The sequence below is a fragment of the Moschus berezovskii genome, chromosome 5 (assembly GCF_049115385.1).
Source record: "Moschus berezovskii isolate FMDL1 chromosome 5, NW_MosBer_1.0, whole genome shotgun sequence".
Lineage (NCBI taxonomy): Eukaryota > Metazoa > Chordata > Mammalia > Artiodactyla > Moschidae > Moschus > Moschus berezovskii.
In genome coordinates this window covers 81828215-81851149 of record NC_142464.1, presented here as the reverse complement: position 1 = coordinate 81851149, position 22935 = coordinate 81828215, and the positions used below count along the sequence as shown (strand labels likewise).

At 37.8% G+C, this 22935-nt stretch overlaps 1 protein-coding gene and 1 pseudogene across 1 annotated transcript in view; both read right to left on the bottom strand.

Annotated features, from left to right (window-relative positions):
* Positions 1 to 22733, bottom strand: part of POLR2B (RNA polymerase II subunit B) — a 46635-nt gene extending 23902 nt beyond the window's left edge. Inside the window, exons 1-10 of the mRNA XM_055434966.2 lie at positions 22579 to 22733; positions 19152 to 19224; positions 14506 to 14656; positions 9608 to 9720; positions 9262 to 9481; positions 8747 to 8905; positions 5231 to 5395; positions 3306 to 3502; positions 3031 to 3150; positions 2080 to 2266 (exon numbers count right to left, since the gene is read on the bottom strand). Coding sequence (XP_055290941.1) covers positions 2080 to 2266; positions 3031 to 3150; positions 3306 to 3502; positions 5231 to 5395; positions 8747 to 8905; positions 9262 to 9481; positions 9608 to 9720; positions 14506 to 14656; positions 19152 to 19224; positions 22579 to 22597 — 1404 coding nt within the window. The 5' untranslated portion in view covers positions 22598 to 22733. The remainder of the gene's footprint in view (positions 1 to 2079; positions 2267 to 3030; positions 3151 to 3305; positions 3503 to 5230; positions 5396 to 8746; positions 8906 to 9261; positions 9482 to 9607; positions 9721 to 14505; positions 14657 to 19151; positions 19225 to 22578) is intronic.
* LOC129562025 (vesicle transport protein SFT2A pseudogene) lies at positions 19268 to 22166 on the bottom strand (annotated as a pseudogene).
* Positions 22734 to 22935: the final 202 nt, after the last annotated feature.

Below are 22935 nucleotides of genomic sequence, written 5' to 3'. Positions count from 1 at the left end.
CCTTTATCTCCCAACCTAGAAATCTCATAACTGTCTCTGACTTCCTCTTTTTGTACATCAATAAACGTATCCTGTCAACTCTATTTCCCAACTTCCCAAAAAATCAAAACCGTCCATTCCCAATGTCACAGTAAAAAAACCAGCTCCTCACCTATTAACCTGTACTACTATCATTAGCTCTCAAGTCCCTGCAATGTTCTCTCCAATCTACTCTGCTCAGTTACCAGAATTAAAACACAGATATAGGTAAGTTCACATCACTCACCAAATTTAAAAATATTACAGTTCCCCACCAGCTAGAGGAGCATGACACTGAAGCTCTTTTCAATGAAGTCCCAGACAACCTTCCCCTACCAGTCTTCAGAACTCCTGTACTTCATCCACACTGCCCAACGCTTCTCACCTCCACAACTCTGACATGCAACTGCCACAGGATGGAATGCACTCTGCTTGGTGAAATGCTACCACTTCCACAGAAGACACCTGACCACCTCCAGGAAGAACTGTTCTCTTCTCTCTGCTCCACAGAGTTTTCCATCATTCAACTAATCACAAAGCTTTCCACACTTCCTAATATTTCTCAAATCTGACTCCGCTCTCTACCTCCATAGAACTGTTCTACTGCAGGCTCTAACCATTTCTCACTGAGCCTGTTACAACAATCTTTCTGCCACCAACTATGCAAATCACCAACTATGCAAATCTCAAATCTTTTCTCCACAATGACATTTACTGTGAAGCTACCTAAAAGGCAAAAATGAATGCCCCTCTACAAGGTGTTCCCAAGCTCCCCTCTCCAACCCCACCTTTCTAACTCTCCCACTTTGATTTGAAAACACTAGAATGATCTAGCTCCTCCCACATACATGTGCCCTTTTCTCCCTCTGTCCCTTTGTTCAGGATATTAAGAAATTTTCTCCAGTTTTCCTATGAGCTATTGGTTCTACCCTCCTCCAAGGCTTGGGCTAATTTCTCAACTACCCTTCAAGACCCAGCTCACGTGCCACCTCCTAAAGAAAACACTTCTGTTCACACTCTCAGGCAGTGCTATATGCCTTTCTCCAGCATCCCCACAGAGCAAGCATGCATAGCTCTCATTTAATACTCCCTGTACCATGCTATAATATCTGTTTACATCTGTGAATAGAGACTGTAAGCTACTGAAGATCAGGGATCATGTTTTACTCATTTTTTGCAGATCCAATGTGTGACAGAGCTCTTGGCACATCTTAAAACCCAGGAACTGAACTCAATTGGCAGGATGGCATTTATCATAATTCAGCTCCAGGAATACTGAGACATACAAGGACAAATGTTTCCTCTCATAGATGGTGCGCTCCTTGAGGGCTGGAATCAACCTGTGAACCCAGCATCACAAACACCAACGAGAGTCAACAAATCCTTCCTAAACTAAAAGGAACTAGAAATGTAACTATGTTATGAGCATCTTTCCGTAATTCTTGAGATATTTACACTTCCAGGAATCAGGAGGTTAAAGTTGGTGTCTGAATGCCAAATTAATCAGGTGATACTGGTGTAGGCTTGTTTTTTTTAAAAAAAAAAAGCAAATGAGGGGGGAGACCCCTTCCATAAAGCTAAATGTGTACATGGGAAGTTTTAAATCTCATATGAAAAGTAATCACAAAAAATAAATAAAAACACCCGGTGAGACATTTTTGTAAAACGTTTCCCCCATTAATCATTCTGAGAGTAGCTACTGCAATCATTGTACATAAAACAGGGCAACATACAGAAATCAGTGTTAGAAGGATTACATTACACAAAATAATTTATCTGGATATCAGTTTCTAATATCGAACTTTTTAAGACAAAAATTTCATCAACATAGACTGTTTCACCTCCTAAGAACCTATGTGAATTTATTAAATATCTTGATAAGAGTCAAAATTTTAAAATCTCTTAGTAATGCTAACAGCTAACTTAAGAAAATTTTCCCTTTCATAATTCAAATCTGACCAAGAAAAAAAAAGGGAAAACAATTTACATTCAATAAATGAAGATTCTATTAGTTTCGTAATGTTTTCTTATCAAACCTATAGTCACAGTTGACATCCTTACCTGAGATACTCCAGCTCTGGCTTGATGAGCTTTCTTTTGGTCACCCCAGTTTCCAGTAGCTAAAGAATATTTTAGGCCATCAGATATAATCCTTGTTTTAATTGCCAATTCCAAGTTAAAATCCTTTCCACGATCAATGAACTTCTGGGCATAGATCCGTACTTCTTTAAGCAAATTCTTAAACATTCTGCCCAATAAAATGTTTTAAACATGTCAAGGTCTGTAATATGAATTTTTTAACAAGGACACTGTTGCCCACAAGGAGGCGAAAAGTGGCTGAGATGGGGGGTTATTCTTTTTTATACAAAAAGCACAGATGTACATAAAGTACAAAAACATACACAAGCAAAGCAGTAAGGGAAAAAACAGTCCAAAGAGACTCCTCAGTGGGGTGGTAACAAAACAAGGTTGAAACACACTAATACACATCACAATAAATAACAGAATATGCACAAAACATTGCTAATATCATTTCTGTGCTAAACTGTCTACATAAATTTTACAAATAAGTTTTTCCAATTATAGAAGTAGTATATGTTCATTATAGAAAATATAAAAACATATTAAGAATAAAATAAAAATCACATATAACTTTAATTCTGACACAACCACTGCTTCCTCTCTAGCTTTTGTGTTTTTATAAACTGCAAAGCAGAGCTAATAAAAATTCCAATATCAGCACTCATAAAGTCAATCAATAATTGAGCTTTCTCAAATGCTTTGCAATGGTGGAGAGGAATAAAGAAAATGTAAACAAATGATAAACGTTCCCACAATCTTGAAATTCTCAGATATGAAGCAGAACTAAACTGCACAACTGGCAAAGAATGTAGCTAACTTCACATGTGCCCATCATACACGCCGAGATAGCTTTTCAGCACCTCCACGTGCCATAACCAATCTAAAGTGAGATTTATCTACTTTTAACAGTATCATTCTATAATTTCTTACCCTCTAAATAAGAATGCAAGTAGTGGTCCAGCAAGGTCCAATCTTTTGTTTCCATAATGATCTCTGTCATCTAATTCTCTTCTACCCAAAGCTGCTAGCAGCAACCTATGAACCATGTACCTTTAAAAAAAGAAAAAGAGAAAGCACATGGTTTTGGTTTTCCTTTTTTTTTTTACATATATTAAAAACATGAATTTTGACATTTTCAGCTTTAAGAAAAACTTCACCTCAACCACATCTTGACAAAGAACTTAAAACAATGAAATATGACGTACCCCAAGAAATAAGCTTTCTTGGTCTCACAAAAATCACTGACACCAACATGAGGGAGCATTTCCTTCTGTAATACTTCCTTGGCATATTTAATTCTTTTCTCTTTGGTAACACCAGGCTTTGCCCCTCTTGAACCAATGAAATTTAGTGCAACATTCTGTTCTTGGATGACAAAAGCTTCATCAAGTGATGGTTTAACCTATCCATTAATTAAAATAAAATTATTTTTGAATTCATTATCTTAAGATAAGGCAACTGTAAATTTATAATATGTTAAATATCCCTATGAACACCTAACTAAATATGCAAATATTTTTAGAAATTCAAAGAACCACAAAACCCTAGAACTTAAAAACACCTTATTGATCCAGGGAACTCTGAAAAAAATGATCAGCATGGACAATCATACTTTCCAGAAAAATACAAATAATTCCATTATAACAGCCCAGTGGGTTTGATTTTTCTTTTTTTTTTACATTTTAATAAACAACAACTTTAAAAATGTTCCCTTCAAATATCTAAAATCAATTTAGAGAAGTTTAACACCCAAACTAAGCTCAAATGAATAAACGTGTCATAATGCTGTCAGTCTTGGTTTAAGAGGTTTATCCTTTCTTTTAACTATCTAAATTCTTATCCTTAAGAAAAAAGCATAACTACTGCCAAAAGCTTAAAAATCTAAACAATCTATTCTTTCATGTAATCATATCAATAAATACTCTAACAACTAAAATATACTTCACTTTCTAACTTTGTGACCAATGTCTAGCCTATATTTTACTTTATTTCTCTGTAGTCTTAAAGACTTTGGATAATTCAGGACAACTTTAAGAATATCAAGTTCTCCTTAGACAAGGATGATTGATGAGGAAATGCATACTTTCCTAGACTCAACAAACCTTCCCATAAAAGTAGTAACTTTACAGTGGAGGAACCTAACAGCTGCCACTGTGAAGTTCACATTACCAACGATGGGACAAAATGACATCATGTGACTCCTGATGTGATGCCCTGGGAAGTACACAGTATGACCTCTAGATTTGTCCTTCCAAGAAAGGGTGTAAATTGAATCTAATCATGAGGAAATATCAGAAAAATCTAAGTTGAAGGATATTCTGTAAAATAAATGGCCTACCCGCTCCAAAAACGTCAGTGTTATGAAACAACAGAAAGAGACAGGGGAAGATTAAAAGAGACTAAGCAAACATTAAAAACAACATGTAATAGATGACTGACTGGATTTTGAACCAGGAAAAAAAATGCCGTTAAGGACATTATCAATATCTCTGGCAAAAACTTGAATAAGGTCTCCAGGTTAACAGTATGTACTACACCAAAATACCAATTTTTAAAACTGCACTATGATCATGTGAGTAAATATCCTGATTCTTATGAAATATACACTAAAGTATTTACGAATAAAGGGGGCATGATGCCCAAAACTCACTTTCAAATGATCCAGAAAAAAACAATGTATATACATGATAAAAAGAATCCTAAAACAAATGTGGCAAAAGTAACAGCTGCTAAATACAGGCACAGACTATATAGGAGTTATTTGTGACTTTTCTTAAGTTTGAAATGTTTTAAAAATAAGTGTTTTGTATTTAAGATATCAACTCTTCTTTTCCCCTTACTAAACTGCATCAGACTAGTGTGTCTTTATGATTTTCCTTATTACTATTTCTTCCTTACTGCTGTCAATGAACTCTGGCTGCCTCTAGTTTTCAGGTCAATTTTACATAGAACTGTCAGGAAAAGAAGTGAAGGCAGGGCTGAAGGCTTCTGCTATACAGTAAATAGAATGGGGTTTACAACAGCTAAATTGATCTTCAGAGCAGCTTTCTTTTGTGTTTTAGGATTAACAACCGTCAGTAACTTTAAATCTCTTGAAAAATACTATGAATACATTTTGCTTGCACATTACCATTTCCATCATCTCTGGATCTTCAAAATCATAAATAATATGCTCTAAAATATCTCTGTCAGACACAAAACCTAACGCTCTAAACACAATAATGATGGGAACTTCTTGCTTGATATACGGTAGGGTTGCCACAATACGTTGACCAATAGCACTCTTTTTTGCACCCTAGGAAAAAAAAAATCATTAGAATATGAGAATATAGAGATTACAGCCATATATAAACATCATAAGAACCATTTAATATAAATGTCCATTGTACGTATTTCAAAAAAGCATGCCTCTCATACTCTAAGGAATGTCCTAAGGCTACTTTTAAAAAACCACTGCAACAGGTTTACTTATTTGATGGACAAGTTGGTCATTCAGACCTGAGAGAATTTCAAGATTCTCTAGAATACCTCAAGACTGTATCTGGAAACTCTAACCGCAAAAGAATATAAACATAGACTACCCTTCGTCCTTTCCTCCAACCAAAAAAATTAGGAAGTTTGCAAGAAATAGATGAAAGGAAGGTAAGAGAGACAACAGACAGGCAAATGTGGGAAAAAGCTAAGAACAGAATGGAAAATAAACTGAGAGTTGGTCGGTGAGGTATCTCCAAATGTGAATGATTATTCAATATTAAAAAACAGTCTCTTTCATACAGGCTTCTCTTTTACAATTTCTCTCTTGAATTGCACACAGAAATGAAATAAGTCACCATCCTTCACTGGCATACAAACACCCGGTTACTCAATTTTAATCAAATTTCTCTCCTTTAGTATCAAATTCTACCTTCTCTTGGCCTCATAATCCTACATTATCATGGTCCATTTAATAACCGTTTCTGTTGTCTTCCTCCTACTACTTCAGGCACCCTTCCTTAGAAACCTTATTTCATCTCATGAGTGTTCAGGAACAACTTTTCACAACTGATACCTAAATCTTCATCTTGGTCTTTTCCTATACCCACAATCCTCACAACTCCAACTGCCATTCCATTGTTTCAACAATTATTCCACCTATTTCAAGACCTTTTTCAGAATATGGAAAACATTTAAAAAGAATCCCTACACCATGTACTGCTCACATCACTACATTCTCTCTAAAAATCAATTCTTGGAAGTTATCTATTTTATCTTGAACCTCAGGATAGAACAATACAATCTTTTTTTTTTTTCATGGCTGCCTATAGGCTTTTGACACTCATAATCAGTGTTTCCACTTCAGGCAGACTGACTAGTCTTCTTTTAAGGCACACACACTTGAGCTTAATAAGGTACAGGAAATTCAATGGCTGAGAATACTAATTTCAGTCTCTTTGTCAGCAAGCCTCAAGGCCCAAGGCAAGTAATTAAACTCCATTTCCTAATTTGTAAAGTTAGAGAGGTGAAGGAAGGTTTTGATTGTTATAAAATAGCTACTGTGGGCACTAATAGGCAAAACAGTGAACCCCTGGGCAATGATTATACAAAGCTTGGTTGATGCAAAGAGTTGTGAGATACCAAGTATCCCACACTTGGCCAGATGTGACTACAGAGCACGGCAAAAGCATACAGAGTATGGGAATGGGCAGGTGGCTACACCTTTTAGCCACAACTTCCAAGCTGACAGAATCACTATGAACAATTAATCTGTGAATTTAAAAAAGTTAAAAACACTACATAGAGGGAGTTGCCTGCTGGTCCAGTGGTTAGGACTTGGCCCTTTCACTGCTGAGGCCTGGGTTCAATCCCTGGTTAGGGAACTAAGATCTTGCAAGCCACATGGCACAGTCAGAAAAAGCAGGAGCAAAATCCCCTAAAATAACTACATAGAAACATACATGTATATTAAAATGTCAACAAAATAAAGACCATACACCTCAAGTGTTCATTTCATTCCCTTTAAAATGTTATCCTCTTAATTTTATTTCATGATTATAAGACAAACACCTTATGTTTTTGCTTAGTGATTTTCAACTCTGGCTCCGCATGAGAATATTCCAGGGAATTAAATACAACAACATGGGTCCCAAAGCCCCATTCCTCAACTGACTAAATCAAAATTCTGTTAAAAACCATAGGATCTTGAGTCATCCTCATATTATATCAAACTTTATCACTAAATCTAGATGATTTTCCTTTCTCTGCCTCTGATTAATTGATTTTGCCCATACCTTCCATGATAATCTCCCTAATATACTGTGTTCCTTATACTTCTGCCCTCCAAAATCCAGGCCAACACTTATGAATTAAGAATCCACATCACAATCACCTGTGGATCTTTCCCAAACACTTGTAGCTGGGCTCCATTCTACCCCCAGTCACAAGAAAAAAACATTTTAATTCTTTAAAACATTATTCTACAAGGGATTTTTAACTTGAGGCCCTTAAACCTCTATGTTCAAGTTCTTTATAAAACATCAAAGTGACATTACACTCTGTAGAAGTGTTTCTAAAAGCACAAGACTGGAAACCTAAACATCCATCACAAGTTCAGTTCAGTTCACTCACTCACTCGTGTCCGACTCTTTGCAACCCCATGAACCGCAGCACACCAGGCCTCCCTGTCCATCACAAGGGAATGGCTCAATAAATTATACTACATCCATACATGGAGTATCACAACTCAGAAATAATGAAAAACTGCTGATCTAAACTTGTTTTTTTAAAAGACACCAGCAAGGTGCAAACACTGTTTTTGAATTAAGACTATTTCTGAATGGACTCATAAGAAATGATCAAAAGTAGCTGCTTCTGTGGGAAGAGATTTGGAGGTCAAAGGAAGACTACTTTTTGTACTTTTCTGAACCACTTTAATGTGCATATATGACTTACATTAAAAAGTTTAACAAATAAAAATACATGAAATTAGTTACAACAAATTTTCAGGGGAATTGCAAAAATTAAATCAAGTGACCTAAGTAACATAGCTGGCACACAGCTATAGTCAAGAAATGCTAGATTACATTATCGTACGTAACATGCCTATGCTGGGTGGCTTCTTTAAGATGGTGCTCAATGATCCCTGCCTCTATTACTGCCTTGTGTGGTCCCCCTGGAGAATAGACTGGATGTGCTGAATTGCACCTAACAAAGAGAATGTGACAAAAATGACAGAATGTTGCTTTCAAGATTAAGGCATAAAAGACGGCAATTTCCATTTTGTTCATATGCTCCATGGCTCTGCTCAATTACTCTAAAAAGCAAGCTGCCATGTTGTCAGGGGCTATATGGAGGGGCACCACGTGGCAAGAAACTGAATCTTGCCAACAAGCACAAAAATGAGTCTTACAATGACTGTGGCCCAAAAACCTTGATTGCAGCCTTGTGACCAGAGGACCCAGCTAATCCACATCCAGAAACTGTAACACGATAAATGTTGCCACTGGAGTAATTTGTTACACAGCAATAAGTATTAATAAATAATAAGATGCCTTTCATACAACACTGATAATATGTTCCAGAAAAACTTTTTGACAAAGCATGCAGTCTGGTAACTTACAGAACTAGATCAGAAGGAATAAACCCAACAATATCATGCAATATTTCATACCTGTCCTCCTCTCGCCAGCATGCTAACCCAGATAGTGCTGGTGGGTCGAGAAGAATTCTCCAGACATGATCTACACTCTCCTGTGTAGGCATATTTGGAATCCTTTTTGGCAAACACATAGACTGTGTTTGTTGCCATTTTCTCTTGAGCAATCAGAACCTACATGGACAGTAAAAGTTACAGCCATAAAACACACAAGGTCTTTGAATTAGAAAGAACAGTGAAAGCTGCATCTTAATCTGACTGTACAAGCTCACTGAAATAACAATTCTTAAACTTTACATATTCCATTTTGCATAAACACTTCACTGAAACATATTAAGCTCAAATTGACCAAATTTCTAGTGTATATTATATATAGCTAAACAAAGTTTTGGTTTAATATAAATTCAGCTGTCACCTCCCTAATAATTCAACTGCTACTTCCAGATTATTACACAAAAATTTACTTTTGAATTTCAACTTTCATGAGCTTAATGATCATTTGGTATTTTTTATAAATACTGCTACTATACCTTTTCTGATCCATTAATAATGAAGTAGCCACCAGGATCCAAGGGGCATTCATTTAACTCACAAAGATCACGATCAGTTAAGCCATTCAATAGGCAGTAAGTTGACCGCAACATAATTGGAATTTTTCCTATAAAAGTTTTCTGATGCTGTGTCTGAAGTTGTTCTTCACCTTCTTTAATGACTGTTTTTGTTATGTCAACATAAAGTGGAGCAGAGTACCTTTGAAAATAAAAGTAGATCACAAGTTAATAGAAAGGCATTTGCTAAAACTCTCAACTGGCCAAAATTCTATTTTCTGAATTTTCTTTCAAAATCAGCTGCTGGAAAAGAAACACGGTTTCTTACGTGAGATTTCTTAATCTGGCCTCATTTGGCATCATTGGTGATGGAGCACCATCTCTTTCCCAATGGGTGGGCTTGGACAGGTAAATCTGTTCAAACTTCAGCAAATATCTTGGCTAAAATGAAATAAAAATTCATGGAAAAAAGTAAATAATTTTTTCCATAAAAGATTTAATGATTCCATTTTAATCAACATTAACATTTTGAGTAGAAACAGCTCTAGAAAATGCCAAAGTTAATCCACTTTACTAAAATGGTGACTCTCCACAGTCACTATCCATATTCCATAGACATCAAGTTTAACACTTCATCACTCTCTTAAGGTGGAAGACAAAAAGAGACTGCAAAGACTAAGCACATATCATATGCTCTGAATTCATGCCAAACAACTAAAATGGATTTACATTAATGATCTGTATAGCTGTTTCATGTGCCCTCTCCTTAGCTGAGGTTAGGTTAACAAAGTTACCGGAAAACAAAGAAAAGATAAATTCATACAATTAGAAACGTGTTCTAAACTAATCAACAGAATACGGGAAAAAGTAAACCTAACTCTTCAATTAAACACACAGAAGATGTTAGCACCAGTTGCAGGGCAAAATGGAGGCGCTGATTTTGGAACCCTTCCTGTATACTGGTCAAAGTCATCTTTATTCTGGACAATGATGGAGATCCACTTTTGCCAAGTACAATGACACCTAAACCAGCATCAAGAAGCAAAAGGCCTTTGAGAAGAATATTTTCAACAAGACCCATAGGATTGACAGTGAAGCTGCCCTTTTAGAAAGCCTGAAAGTGGTATACAAAAGCAGTATCAATCTCTATTTCTGTATGATTGGCAGCTCCTATGAAAATGAACTGAAGTTCACGGCTGTTCTGAACTGCTTCTTCAACTAACTGAAACAGATGCTGAGGGAAAATGTAGAAAAGCGCGCTCTGCTGGTGAACATTCTTCTCGGTTGTGGAAGAAATCATAGATGCAGGGGTGATCCGAGACAGTAATTCCCATAAAGTGGTACACCCAGTGGCATTAAGGGGCAGATCAAATATCAGGTGCTGCAGTCAGCCAAAGAAAAGATTCAGCAGTCACTCCAGTGAAGACCACCACTCCTGGCTGTTCAGATCATTTCAGTTCAGTTTACTCAGTCACGTCCGACTCTGCGACCCCATGAACCGCAGCACGCCGGGCCTCCCTGTCCATCACCAACTCCCAGAGCCCACCCAAACCCATGTCCATTGAGTCGGTGATGCCATCCAACCATCTCATCATCTGTTGTCCCCTTCTCCTCCTGCCCTCAATCTTTCCAAGCATCAGAGTCTTTTCAACTGAGTCAGCTCTTCGTATCAGGTGGCCAAAAGTACTGGAGTTTCAGCTTCAGCATCAGTCCTTCCAGTGAACACCCAGGACTGATCTCCTTTAGGACAGACTGGTTGGATCTCCTTGCTGTCCAAGGGACTCTCAAGAGTCTTCTCCAACACCACAGTCCAAAACATCAATTCTTCGGCGCTCAGCTTTCGTTATAGTCCAACTCTCACATCAATACATGACCACAGGAAAACCCATAGCCTTGACTAGACAGACCCTTGTTGGCAAAGTAATGTCTCTGTTTTTTAATATGCTGTCTAGGTTGGTCATAACTTTTCTTCCAAGGAGTAAGCGTCTTTTAATTTCATGGCTGCAGTCACCATCTGTGGTGATTTTGAAGCCCAGAGAAATAAAGTCAACCACTGTTTCCACTGTTTCCCCGTCTATTTACCATGAAGTGACAGGACCGGATGCCATGATCTTAGTTTTCTGAATACTAAGCTGGCTCTTCAATCCCTCAAAAAATCCAAGACAAGCTGCTGGGTGACTTCTCAACCAGCCCCCCAAGTGATGCTTGCAGGATCATCTTGGGTCACAGTGATTAAGACTCCATCTTGTCTGTAGGTGCCCCACCCTCACCCCAACCTGTACCTGCTTCCCCTTCCTTCTCACTCCTTTCTGTCAGTACTGGAAGGAAAGCTCTGAGCACCTCTGACACAGGGCAGGGGAAGCACCCTCTTTCTTCTGTGACTGGATTGTGCTCCCACGCTCTCCTAGAGCCTATATTTTCTCCTCCACTTCTGTGGAGTCTCAGTATTTTCCCCTATTTCTTCTTACCACCCAGATCTCTAGTCTTGAAAAAAATACTGGGAATGTAGGAAGGGACAACATGGAAGCAGTGATTTAAATTTTTGTATTTCAAACACAGCTGAATTTTTTTTTTACCCTGATCCTGGCTTATACCTTCAAAACTGCTGTGGTCTGTGTTTGTTGTAGGAGTGTCCATCTCTGTGTCTGATACCTTAACTCTCCACCTTCACTACCATTGGATCTCCACCTGACTTGTCCTCTCTGTGCCCTGAAGAAAAGCCAGTCCCTGAATTAAAACTCCACTTGAGTCTTGGGAAGAAGAGTTTCTGCTCAGAACTGGAGACAGAGTGGAATTTATAACTTGGACCTCTGGGCTCTCTTAGTCCCCTTCTCTCCCCAACAGGCATTTCAATTCTCTGCCTTGGGTCTGTGAACTCTGCTGCTTAACGCTGTCCTCTTCTGCCTCAACCTAATCCAGGCAGTAGGTGTGGGCACCACCCATCCCTAGTCGCTGAGAGGTGCCTTTCTTCAGAAAACCTTGGGGATTGGAATTTCCCCAGGAAGAAGGAGGATGGAACGCTCCTTGTTGGGTTTCATCTCTCCCTTTGCCCCAAAACTTCCCACAAAAATGTCTCAAGAAACCTTCCTGAGACTTAGCATTCTGCCCCATTCACTAACTGCCAATTCCCATGGGTAGATAACTGGGAATCCTTGAGGGGGTATTTCTGTGTAAGAGATGTATGGAATCAGTATGATAGCCAGCTTCTGATAATACTGTGTGCAAAGAGGAATTAAAAAAAAACAAAACAGAAAATCCTAATTACTATTCTACATAAATGAGAATTTCCAACCATGGCTGACTATAGCTTATTTCACAGTTAGAAAAGAAAGAAAAGAGAAAGAAAAATTTTCAATTAAATATCTATCTGCTACCCAATAAAACAAGATCCAAGAGAACTGGATATGGAATTTCTCTCTAAATCAAACGTCAGAAAAGGAAAAGATGGAACTAAGCAGATCATTAAAGGAAAATTATTAATACATAAGTTTCCCAAGCTGGAGTAGGTAAAGAGCAAAAAGAACTACTGGCAATAATGAAACGAAAGGAATTCAGCCACCCAGCTACTCATTTCCACTATCACCTGAGTTTAGGACATTATTATCTGAAACTTAAGCTCTTTCAAAATTTGTATCTGACTCAAGTCTCTTGCCATTCCCAGTAAACATTATTTCCAAAGCAACCTTTTTAAAATAACGCTTGTATAATTCTTTGACACTCTTTCCACAATTTCCCATGACAGCCAATGACATCCAAGCATGTGACAACCTAGTTCCATCTTATCTTCCACTATCAAAAAGAGATCAAGTCAAAAACAATATACTGACTACGGGGGTCCCTCCATTCCAACCACAAGCCAAATTCATAAAGTATCTTTTGCTGAAATGATTAAATATCTTTTCTCCAAGACAAATCCCCTTCATGGTCAGCTTAAGTCCCTCCCATTTTTTTCACTAAGTTCTTATACCAAAGCTTGAGAGACCTATTCCTTCCATAGTGCTTATTTTGGAACTCTGAATATGCTATATTGTTATCTCTTGTTTTGAGAAGACCATACAGAAAAAAATGCCATACATAAAAAAACAAAAAAAAAGATATTTTACACCCATTTTTCCAACCCAGTGCCAGAAGAGTCAATTATTTTTGTTCTCAAGAGCAAAGTCTACACAGTATCTCCACCTAAAATGAGAATAATACACCAGCCCTTATGAGATAAGCTACAGAAAAGAGGGACTGATCTGGCAGGAAATAATAATCTCTCCCTTTGTCTAATTTTACTTCTTTTCTACCTCATTTTGGTTTTTAGTTTTCCCTGTCCCTCAAGACCAATCAAGCTGCCTCTCTACTCAAAAACTAGGAACATGGAATTCCCTGGTGGCTTAGTGGCTAGGATTCCATGCTTTCACTGCCATGGCCTGGGTTTGATCCCTGGTGGGGGAAATTCAGATCCCCCAACGCACGCAGCCAATAAATAAATAGTGCTTAAAAAAACAAAAACAAAACTGGGGTGGGAAGAAAGTTCATGAGGGTGGGGAAATATGTATACCTATTAGGGCTGATTTATGTTGATATATGGCAGAAACCAACACTGTAAAGCAATTATCCTCCAATTAAAAATAAATAAATTAAGAAAAAAACACTAGGGACAGTCATTGTTTTTGACTACATACACACTTCTTTACAATCACTCACTTAAAACTAGATTCTAAAATGATAGCCCAGGTATGATTTTAACAATGCTGAAAACATGCATGTGTTTTAAAAAAAAAAAATTTAGAAAAATTAAAAGAGGTAATATATTTGGGTGATTTTCCCTTATCTCTTATACTGATATAATAATGTATTTCATGAAACAAATAATCAAGGGGGAAGTCCTTCACCTACTTTTTCTTTTGATTCCTTACACTTGGAAAGACAAAAGGAGGATTTTTCTGAAGTAATATGACTATTTCTGGCTTGCTTCTCTTAGTAGCTCATCATATCTCTTGAGATTCCTCTTCCTGACTATTAAATACCTACTATCTGAATAAGAATTAACAGTTCTGCATTACTTGCAAAAATGCATCTCTCCATTATTAAGAATAAATCAGGAGCTGATAGAAACTTTTATATGTACACTACAAAAAACACCTACTTTCTATTTTAACCTTTAAGCCAGGTAAGAAAAGGATTGAATTTCAAATCAATACCCTTACTTATGTTACTTTATTAAAATAACCATCTTACCGGTTCTTCAACTTCTCCACTAGCATGCTGAGCTTCAGCTTGTAGGTCTATAGGTGGAGCATCTTCCACAATTCTTTGAACAGACATCTGAATAAACTCATCAAAAGAATCCAGCTGTTGTCTCACCAAACCTTTCTCATCAAAATAGGAACTGGGAAAATATGAGTTTACAATCAGTTACAACTCACAGATGTTTTCTAGCATATTTCCCCATTTTCATTATCATTAAATTCAACAAATATTAATCATAAAATAGAAATCACTCTGTACCCATCACTATATAAAATACTATCATGTATCTAAAAAAGGGATGAGACCAGGAACACTTTCTTTGTAGAACTTATTGTTAAATCTGGGGAAATGAGACTTATACTTGTGGGTAAAATTACTAAAACACAATGTAAGAACTATAAGGAAGCCCTGGAGATCAGTGCTGGGTGTTCACTGGAAGGACTGATGCTAAAGCTGAAACTCCAATACTTTGGCCACCTCATGCGACGAGTTGACTCATTGGAAAAGACTCTGATGCTGGGAGGGATTGGGGGCAGGAGGAGAAGGGGACGACGGAGAATGAGATGGCTGGATGGCATCACCAACTCGATGGACATGAGTTGAGTGAACTCTGGAAGTTGGTGATGGACAGGGAGGCCTGGCGTGCTGTGATTCATGCGGTCGCAAAGAGTCGGACACGACTGAGCGACTGAACTGAACTGAACTTATAAATACCCCTTATAAACTTTATCCAATCTCTTTGAAACGTTTCTTGAAACTAAAGAAAATGTATAGTCAGAGAAAAACGTTAACATGGATGGGCCATGAAAATATTACGCTAAGAGAAATAAGAGAAAAACAGATAGCACATGATTTCACTCATACATGGAATCTGAAAAAAAAGAAAAAAACCCAAACCCAAAACAACAGACAAACAAAAGACAAAAAACCTCACAGACAAAGAGAATGGATAAGAGGTTACCAGAGAGAGAAGGCGGTTAGTGTTATAGGTGAAATGGGTGAAAGGGGTAAAATGTATGGTGATGGATGATAACTAGACTGTGGCGGTGATCCCTCTGTGGTATATTCAGATGTTGAACTATAATGCTGTACATCTGAAACTTATATAACAAAAAAAAGCATGGGAAAAAAAGATAAAAATGAGAACTTTAATTTTAATAAGAAAGATGATGATGTCAATGACTAAAATATAGCATGTTAAGAATTTCAATTTTAGGTTAAAGATTATCCTATTCTGTATATGTTAAAGGTAAGATGAGGCAAAGTCATTTAAGTGAAAATACTCAGCAAATGACTGATCATTAAAAATGGAGCAAGGTTGAGAGATCAGAGCTAGTGGTATAGACACAGAAATCAAATAGTGAAAGCCCTAATGAAGGACAGAGGCTCAAAAAGAAACAACTTATTATTTGCAAGAAGACTCTTTCCCCTTACCACCACACAGGAAGAGCTGCATAGCTGGACCTAGCTTCTAGCCCGTTTTGCTTATTATACAGCTCCCTTATCTCACACCAATTTTCTGAGCACCACGCATAGCCCAACAAACCATCAGCTTCCCGTTTCCACATCAGGAGATCATCTCACAGGTTGCTGGCCAGCCTACAGATTGGCTGGCTTTGGGTCCCACCCTGATTCAGTCACTCATGGCTACCAATATCATAAGTTCTCTATGGCAGAGAACACAGTAACAATCACCCGTATATAAGGTACAGCTTCAAGAATGATGGAGGCAGAGACTTCCTGGTCCAGTGGCTAAGACTCTATGCTCCCAATGCAGGGGGCTAGTTTTGATCCCGTCAGGGAACTAGGTCCCACATGCCACAACTAAGAGTTCGTGGGCCAAAATTAAAAAGTCCCACATGCCACAACTAAGACCTGGTACAGCCAAATAAATAAATAAAAGTATTTAAATATTTATAGAATGGTGAAGGTAATTTCCTTCAGGAAAGACTGTGAGCTAGCAGGAAACAAATTTCTCACAACCATTTGGGTCAGCCATTGATATATAAGAGACACATGGAAGGCACTAGCTGTAAAGTAAACAACAATGGTTTTTATGGACAATTTACAATGAAAAATCTTTTAAAAAACTAAGGACAAGTCTCATCCTCCCAGGAAGCTGAACCATAGCTCAGTTCAGTTCAGTTCAGTAGCTCAGTCGTGTCCAACTCTCTGCGACCCCATGAATCACAGCACGCCAGGCCTCCCTGTCCATCACCAACACCCGGAGTTCACTCAAACTCATGCCCACAGAGTTGGTGATGCCATCCAGCCATCTCATTCTCTGTCGTCCCCTTCTCCTCCCGCCCCCAACCTTTCCCAGCATCAGAGTCTTTTTCAGTGAGTCAACTCGTCGCATGAGGTGGCCAAAGTATTGCAGTTTCAGCTTTAGCATCAGTCCCCCAAATCATCAAAACAGTACCTCATTAGACTGCCACCCTTTAAACATCTTAACTATAGTTCTTATTTATGAATAGTTATTATTTTGAATAGCTCTTATTTATGGTATCTACTACTATGATGGGCTTCCCCAAATTCCCAGATTCAGTTGTAAAGAATCCACCTGCCAATGCAGGAGATGTCGGTTCATTCCCTTGGTCAAGAAGATCCTCTGGAGAAGAAATGGCAACCCACTCCAGTATTCTTGCCTGGGAAATCTCATGTACAGAAGGAACCTGGCAGGCTATAGTCCATGGGGTCACAAGAATCAGATACAGCAACTAAATAACAACTACCATGACCGATGTACAAGAAGTCATCTTACTAAAGTCACTATGATATTAAGTATTATCACCTTCACACTGCCTGGGAAAGATCACTTGACATCAAATAGTGGAAAAACAAAACATCATCTCACAATAGTTAAGTACCTATAATCAATTAAAATGTAAAAATCAAACAACATTTTATTCTGTAAGAAACATTAAATGCAAGGACTTGCCAAATAGTGTATTTAATCCTTCAGCAATTTGCCACATAAGTTGAAAACAATTATTTTTTTGGCTAAGATCAAAACATTCTTTCTCCCTGGCAATCACCAAATATAGGCATCCTCCAAACATCTAGCTGGTTCTTGTTTCCTAGTAAAATGTCTCTTGGTGTTTAATACTAAAAATCATAGAAGATGTAAATGTCTCAGTATGAAGTTTATAGTCCACGTTTAATAGGAAAAACAAATACATACTTATATCCCATAAACTCAACACATTTTTAACAAAACGATCTTCAGCAAAGCTTCTGTTTTACTCCAAACACAACTAACAGAATCCAGAAGCATGTATTCTTCAAAAGGGAAGAGGCTGCGGCATCATCATACACAAAGGAACTGTCACTTTGGTAAGAGAGGAGAACTGTAGCATTTTACATCCTAATATAGCAAGAGGTGACTTAATTACTTAAAAGTTATTTTTCTTACCTATATGTAAGAAAAATACATATTACCTTCTTACTCAGTTTTATTAACAGTTTAATTACACTTAGACTTGGATGGGAATGTGGGTTGAAATACAACCTGTTATGACTTTATCCATTTAAAACAGTGAGAAAACCAAGGAATCAAATTAACAGCACCAGTAATGCAACAAACAGGCATCAATGTCATCTGATATAACACACTGAGAGCAGAACATCATTGTTACCAAAAGTAATCATCTAACTATAAGCATCAGACAAACCCAAACTGAGGGGCAGTCTAAAAAGTAATTAGCCTGTATTCTTCAAAACAGTCAAGGTCAAAAAAAAAAGTGAGGCCATGGGATGCTTTGAAGAGATAGTGGGTTTCGGAACCAAAAAACAAAAAAAAAAGAGGAAGACTAAGGAACTGTCCTAGACAAAAGAATAAGTTATGAAAACTAAATGTAATATATGATCTTATGTTGGATCCAGGATCTGAAAATTTTTGTTTTTTTAAGCAACTTTAGTGGGACACCAGCAAAATCTGGGTAAGGTCTCTAGGTTAAATAAGATTACTGTATTAATTAATTTCCTTATTTTAATAACTTAGATTATGATTATATGAAAGAATATTCCCAGGTAAGTCACTAAGTCTCAAATATTTCAGAAAAAAATGCAGATAGATAAAGAATAAGGCAAAGTAACCTTTAGGGAATCTAGGTGAAGTGTATACATGAATTCTTGCATAATTTTTCTATAAATCAAAATACCTTGCAAGTTAAAGTTAGATACTTAAATAACAAGCCAGCACTCATGAAGCCTATTCACATAAAACATCTAATTTTCAAGGAAAGAATAAGCAGGAAATCACTGTATGGTTTACAGTGCCTTTTAACCTTAACCCTGTATACAAGACAGCCAAAGAGACATAGGTATATAGAACAGTCTTTGGGACTCTGTGGGAGAGGGTGAAGGTGGGATGATTGGGGAGAATGGCATTGTAGCATGTATATTATCATATGTGAAATGAATCACCAGTCCAGGTTCAACGCATGATACAGGATGCTTGAGGCTGGTGCACAGGGATGACCTGAAGGGAGGATATGGGGAAGAGGGAGGTGGGAGGGGGGTTCAAGAAAGGGAACACATGTACACCTGGGACGGATTCGTGTCAATGTATGGCAAAACCAACCAATATATTAATGTATTAATAAAAAAATAATAATAAAATAAAACATTACCTAATTACAATCCAGCAAGCCTCTTGCCATAAATCTGGGGTGATTTCATCATCATCTTCATCATATTGCATATCTGCAAAAAAAAAAAAATCATTCTCATCTGCAATAAATACTAGTTCACATCTCACTCCTATCATGTGAGGTAGCAGAAACACATTTATCTATACTAAATAAAAAACAATTGCTTTACCCCATTTCCGTAAAATCTCAATCATTACTTGAATTGTAATGAAATAATGTGTGTATGTATGTACATATACATGAGTCCATGTCACATAGGTATTCTCCCAATTCACAAAGAGGTCTCATGAGAAAGGTTCAGTACAAGTCATAGGAATTTATAACTGTTCCATCCTCTCCAGAAAGCTCATGTAATAACTAACAGAAAGCTCACAATCCTCTGATCCAAAGTCACAGATTAGGCTAAGAGGGAGGAGTCAGCAAAGGATTCCAATAGCTGGGCAATACTTTAAGGTGCAGTGTCTATTACAGCAACATTTCATACACGGACAGGGATGACAGCCTATATTTTCCAAAGATGGCCACACTGTATCTTCCATTTCACATGTTCTTTTATAGTGTTAACACTCCTACCATCAAGATATAAGGGCAGGAAAGGTTGGTCTGTGCTTCTTCCCCTTGATTCTAGATGGGTTTTTGAATCTCCTATAACTAAGAGAATACAGTTGAACCAATATGACACAATCTTAGAAGCTTTAGATCAGGAAATGCAATTCTACCTAGTTTGCTGAAATACTTACTTTTGGAGCTGTGGTTAAGAAGACCTACTACTCTAAGGCTGGTATACTTAGGTGAGAAAGCCTAAACAGAGAAGCCACTCAGAGATGTTCCAGTCAGCAATCCTAGTCCTTCAATTTTCCTAGGCTAGATGCCAGATGCACTGAGAGCAGAGTGTGAGTAAACAATCCAGATCACAATCCCCAGCTGTCAATATCCAGCCTTTGTGTCTGCCAACCACTGGCATCAGGCAACAGTCAAGTCATTCCTACTATGCTCTGCCCAAATTCCTAGCCCATTTAATTCATGAACATATTAAATAATTTCTAAGCAGCCAAATTTTGGGGTAGTCATGCAGCAATAGTCATGTGTACAATGGGGCATTTGAAAAATCAGTGTGCATTGGTCCTAATATTAGTCTCATCTTTTTTTTAATTTTTCTTCCAAGTGAAGGTTTATTTCAAAATTATGAAGATTTCTACATAATTTTTTATTACATAAAATAAAGCAATGCTTAACTTAAAGTAAAACTTTCACATTTAAAGTTTTTATTTTAAAAAGATATTTTAAAAATGTAAACACGTAAAAGCAACCAAAAAAGTTGAATATTATCTTGCAGTGTAGGTTTATCCTTAAATATTTACATCTCAAATGCTGTTTAGAAAAGATTTAAAAACTGGCTAAAAGTCATTTACAATTGGCAATGATTAAAATATCCTTGTCTCTGAAAGAGCATATTAATGGCATATAATGACTTTACTGTCACAAGCACTTAACAGTTCAATGGGTATGTAGTTTTATCAGTATACAAAATGGTCTTAGATGGTCACTGTATCAGGAAAAGGCCACTTCACCAAAAACAGAACGACGACTTTCAAAAGGTCTTTTCAAACAGTCTCCTTCTTTTCAAAGAGTTTTCCGCTCAGGAGAGAAGAACAGCATTTAATTACTGCATCCCTTGCATATGGGATGTACAACAGACTATACCAGGTCATCGACAGGAACTGCAATCTGCAGAATAATACATCCAGTCCCTTCTCATGCCACCAAAGAGCAGCGCACAGGGTGAGCATGAAACACAAAAGCCTAATTGTTGCAAGCAATCTCATTGTTTCAAACATTTTCTTCAGTTGTTTCACAGGTCCCATTAAAAAGCATGTACTGGCTAAGGCAGCAGTATTTCCAAAGGTATAAAACACTGCAAAAAGCTTTATGCCTCCAGGGAGACAGAGCAATCCAGTTCCAAGGATGCAGAAGATGCCACTGACGAAGCATATGGCAAACCACTTCAGCCTGGTGTTGAAACTAAGGGATGAGGCATCAAGGATCTGGAGGGTCAGGCCCTGTTCCTCCTTGTCCTAGCCCCTCAGGACCTGCCGAAGCTTCATGAGAAACAGTCTCATCATCTTATGTGAAAGAATATGTGTGCTGTATTTTTTCATTTTTCTATTCTGACCTATACACACAGTGCATAAAACTTAAGAATTCTGATTCAAAATTTGATGTATAATCCAAAATATATTAATAAATGCTTCCTGAATCGTCTGGAATTGACTCCTACATGTGGGAAAAGGGGTAAAAAAAACTAAGGTATCTAAAATGGCTGAGACATTTCTAGCTTTGATGACACACTAGATGTTATTATCACAGGCACACAGGAGAAGTTAATAAGGCTGGAAAAGGAGCCATGATAATGAAGCTGGTTTTGTATTTATTGATCATTTATCCCTTTTAATATTTTTTATGTCTTCTAGCCTGTGAGAAATGAGACTATACCACCTACTAAAAAATTAAGCTAAGATTTTTTTTTAAATTTTTTTCGCAGAAGAAAAAGAATACAATGATACTAATAAATTTCTAGATGCAAACTAAAAATGAGACACAAGTTTAAACAGCAGACCTTAAGTTTCTGCTTCTATTTTCTCCATGAAATAAATGAAGGAACAGAAGAGTGAGGGGCAACCAGGAGGTTAGGAGATAGAAGAAAATGAACTCTGAAAAAGGGAGTTGTGGAGAATGGAAGAGGGAGCATTAAAAATATACAGTGAAAATACACTACTCATGACTAAGATTTCTACATGTAAAAAGAAAAAAAGACATACCGTCCCTGTTCAGTAAAATGCATACCATCGAGAACTGTATCATCTCGTGGCAAGAGGAAATGTAAATATCACCTTTTAAGATAATTTACTTAGGCATATAACAACACGAAGGAATGCCAAACTAGATCAAACCCTCCCGCCTCCACACACACATATACAGAAACTATATTCTTTGTCCCCGGGGTATTTTCAGAACCTAGCACAATGTTTGGCACAAGCCGACGCTCAAAAACTATTCAACAAAATCACCAGCTCTGGCCTTAACGTAAATTTGAGAAGGAGCTCCGCTTCAGACGAAATCAAAACAACTGTACCTGTCGTATGGTTCTGCAGGCTACTTTCAATACGGGAAGGGAGTGTCAGATCCAACCAAGAGAACAAGAGTCCCCATGACCGAGACCATAAAGGCTACGTTCCCCGCACCCTCCACCTCTCAAAATCTCCGATCCGGCCTGGGGATGTGGGGAAACGACTGGGGACGTGGTGGGGGAGGCCTGGAAGGAGGCCGCAAATCCTTCATTCGTCCAACTCCCCACGTTTACCCCCCGTAAATGTGTCGCCGAGGAGTGCCCTGACTGGTCACCTACCTTCGTCCGCGTCATACATCTTGGCAAACGGTTCTCGAGCCCCTCAATCCAGAAATCACACACAGAAAGGCCCGCAGATGCCAGCGACCACAGCAAAGTGAGGCGAAGTAATTTCCGTCTCCGGCGTTCCCAGAATACTCTGCGTCCCACACGAAGCCCCGCCCACAATGGCTCCCACTTAAGGTCTGCGCCTGCCCGAAGGGCAAGGTAAAAAAAAACGTGGTTAAGGGTTAGTATTGCACATGCGCGGTTTGTGGGTTGAGGTTTCCTGTTCTCGAGTGGGAAGACTGATGCTTACAGTCTCCGAATTGGCTCCTACCAATGAAGCTTTGTTTTCCAGTGTTGTTGCACAAATAA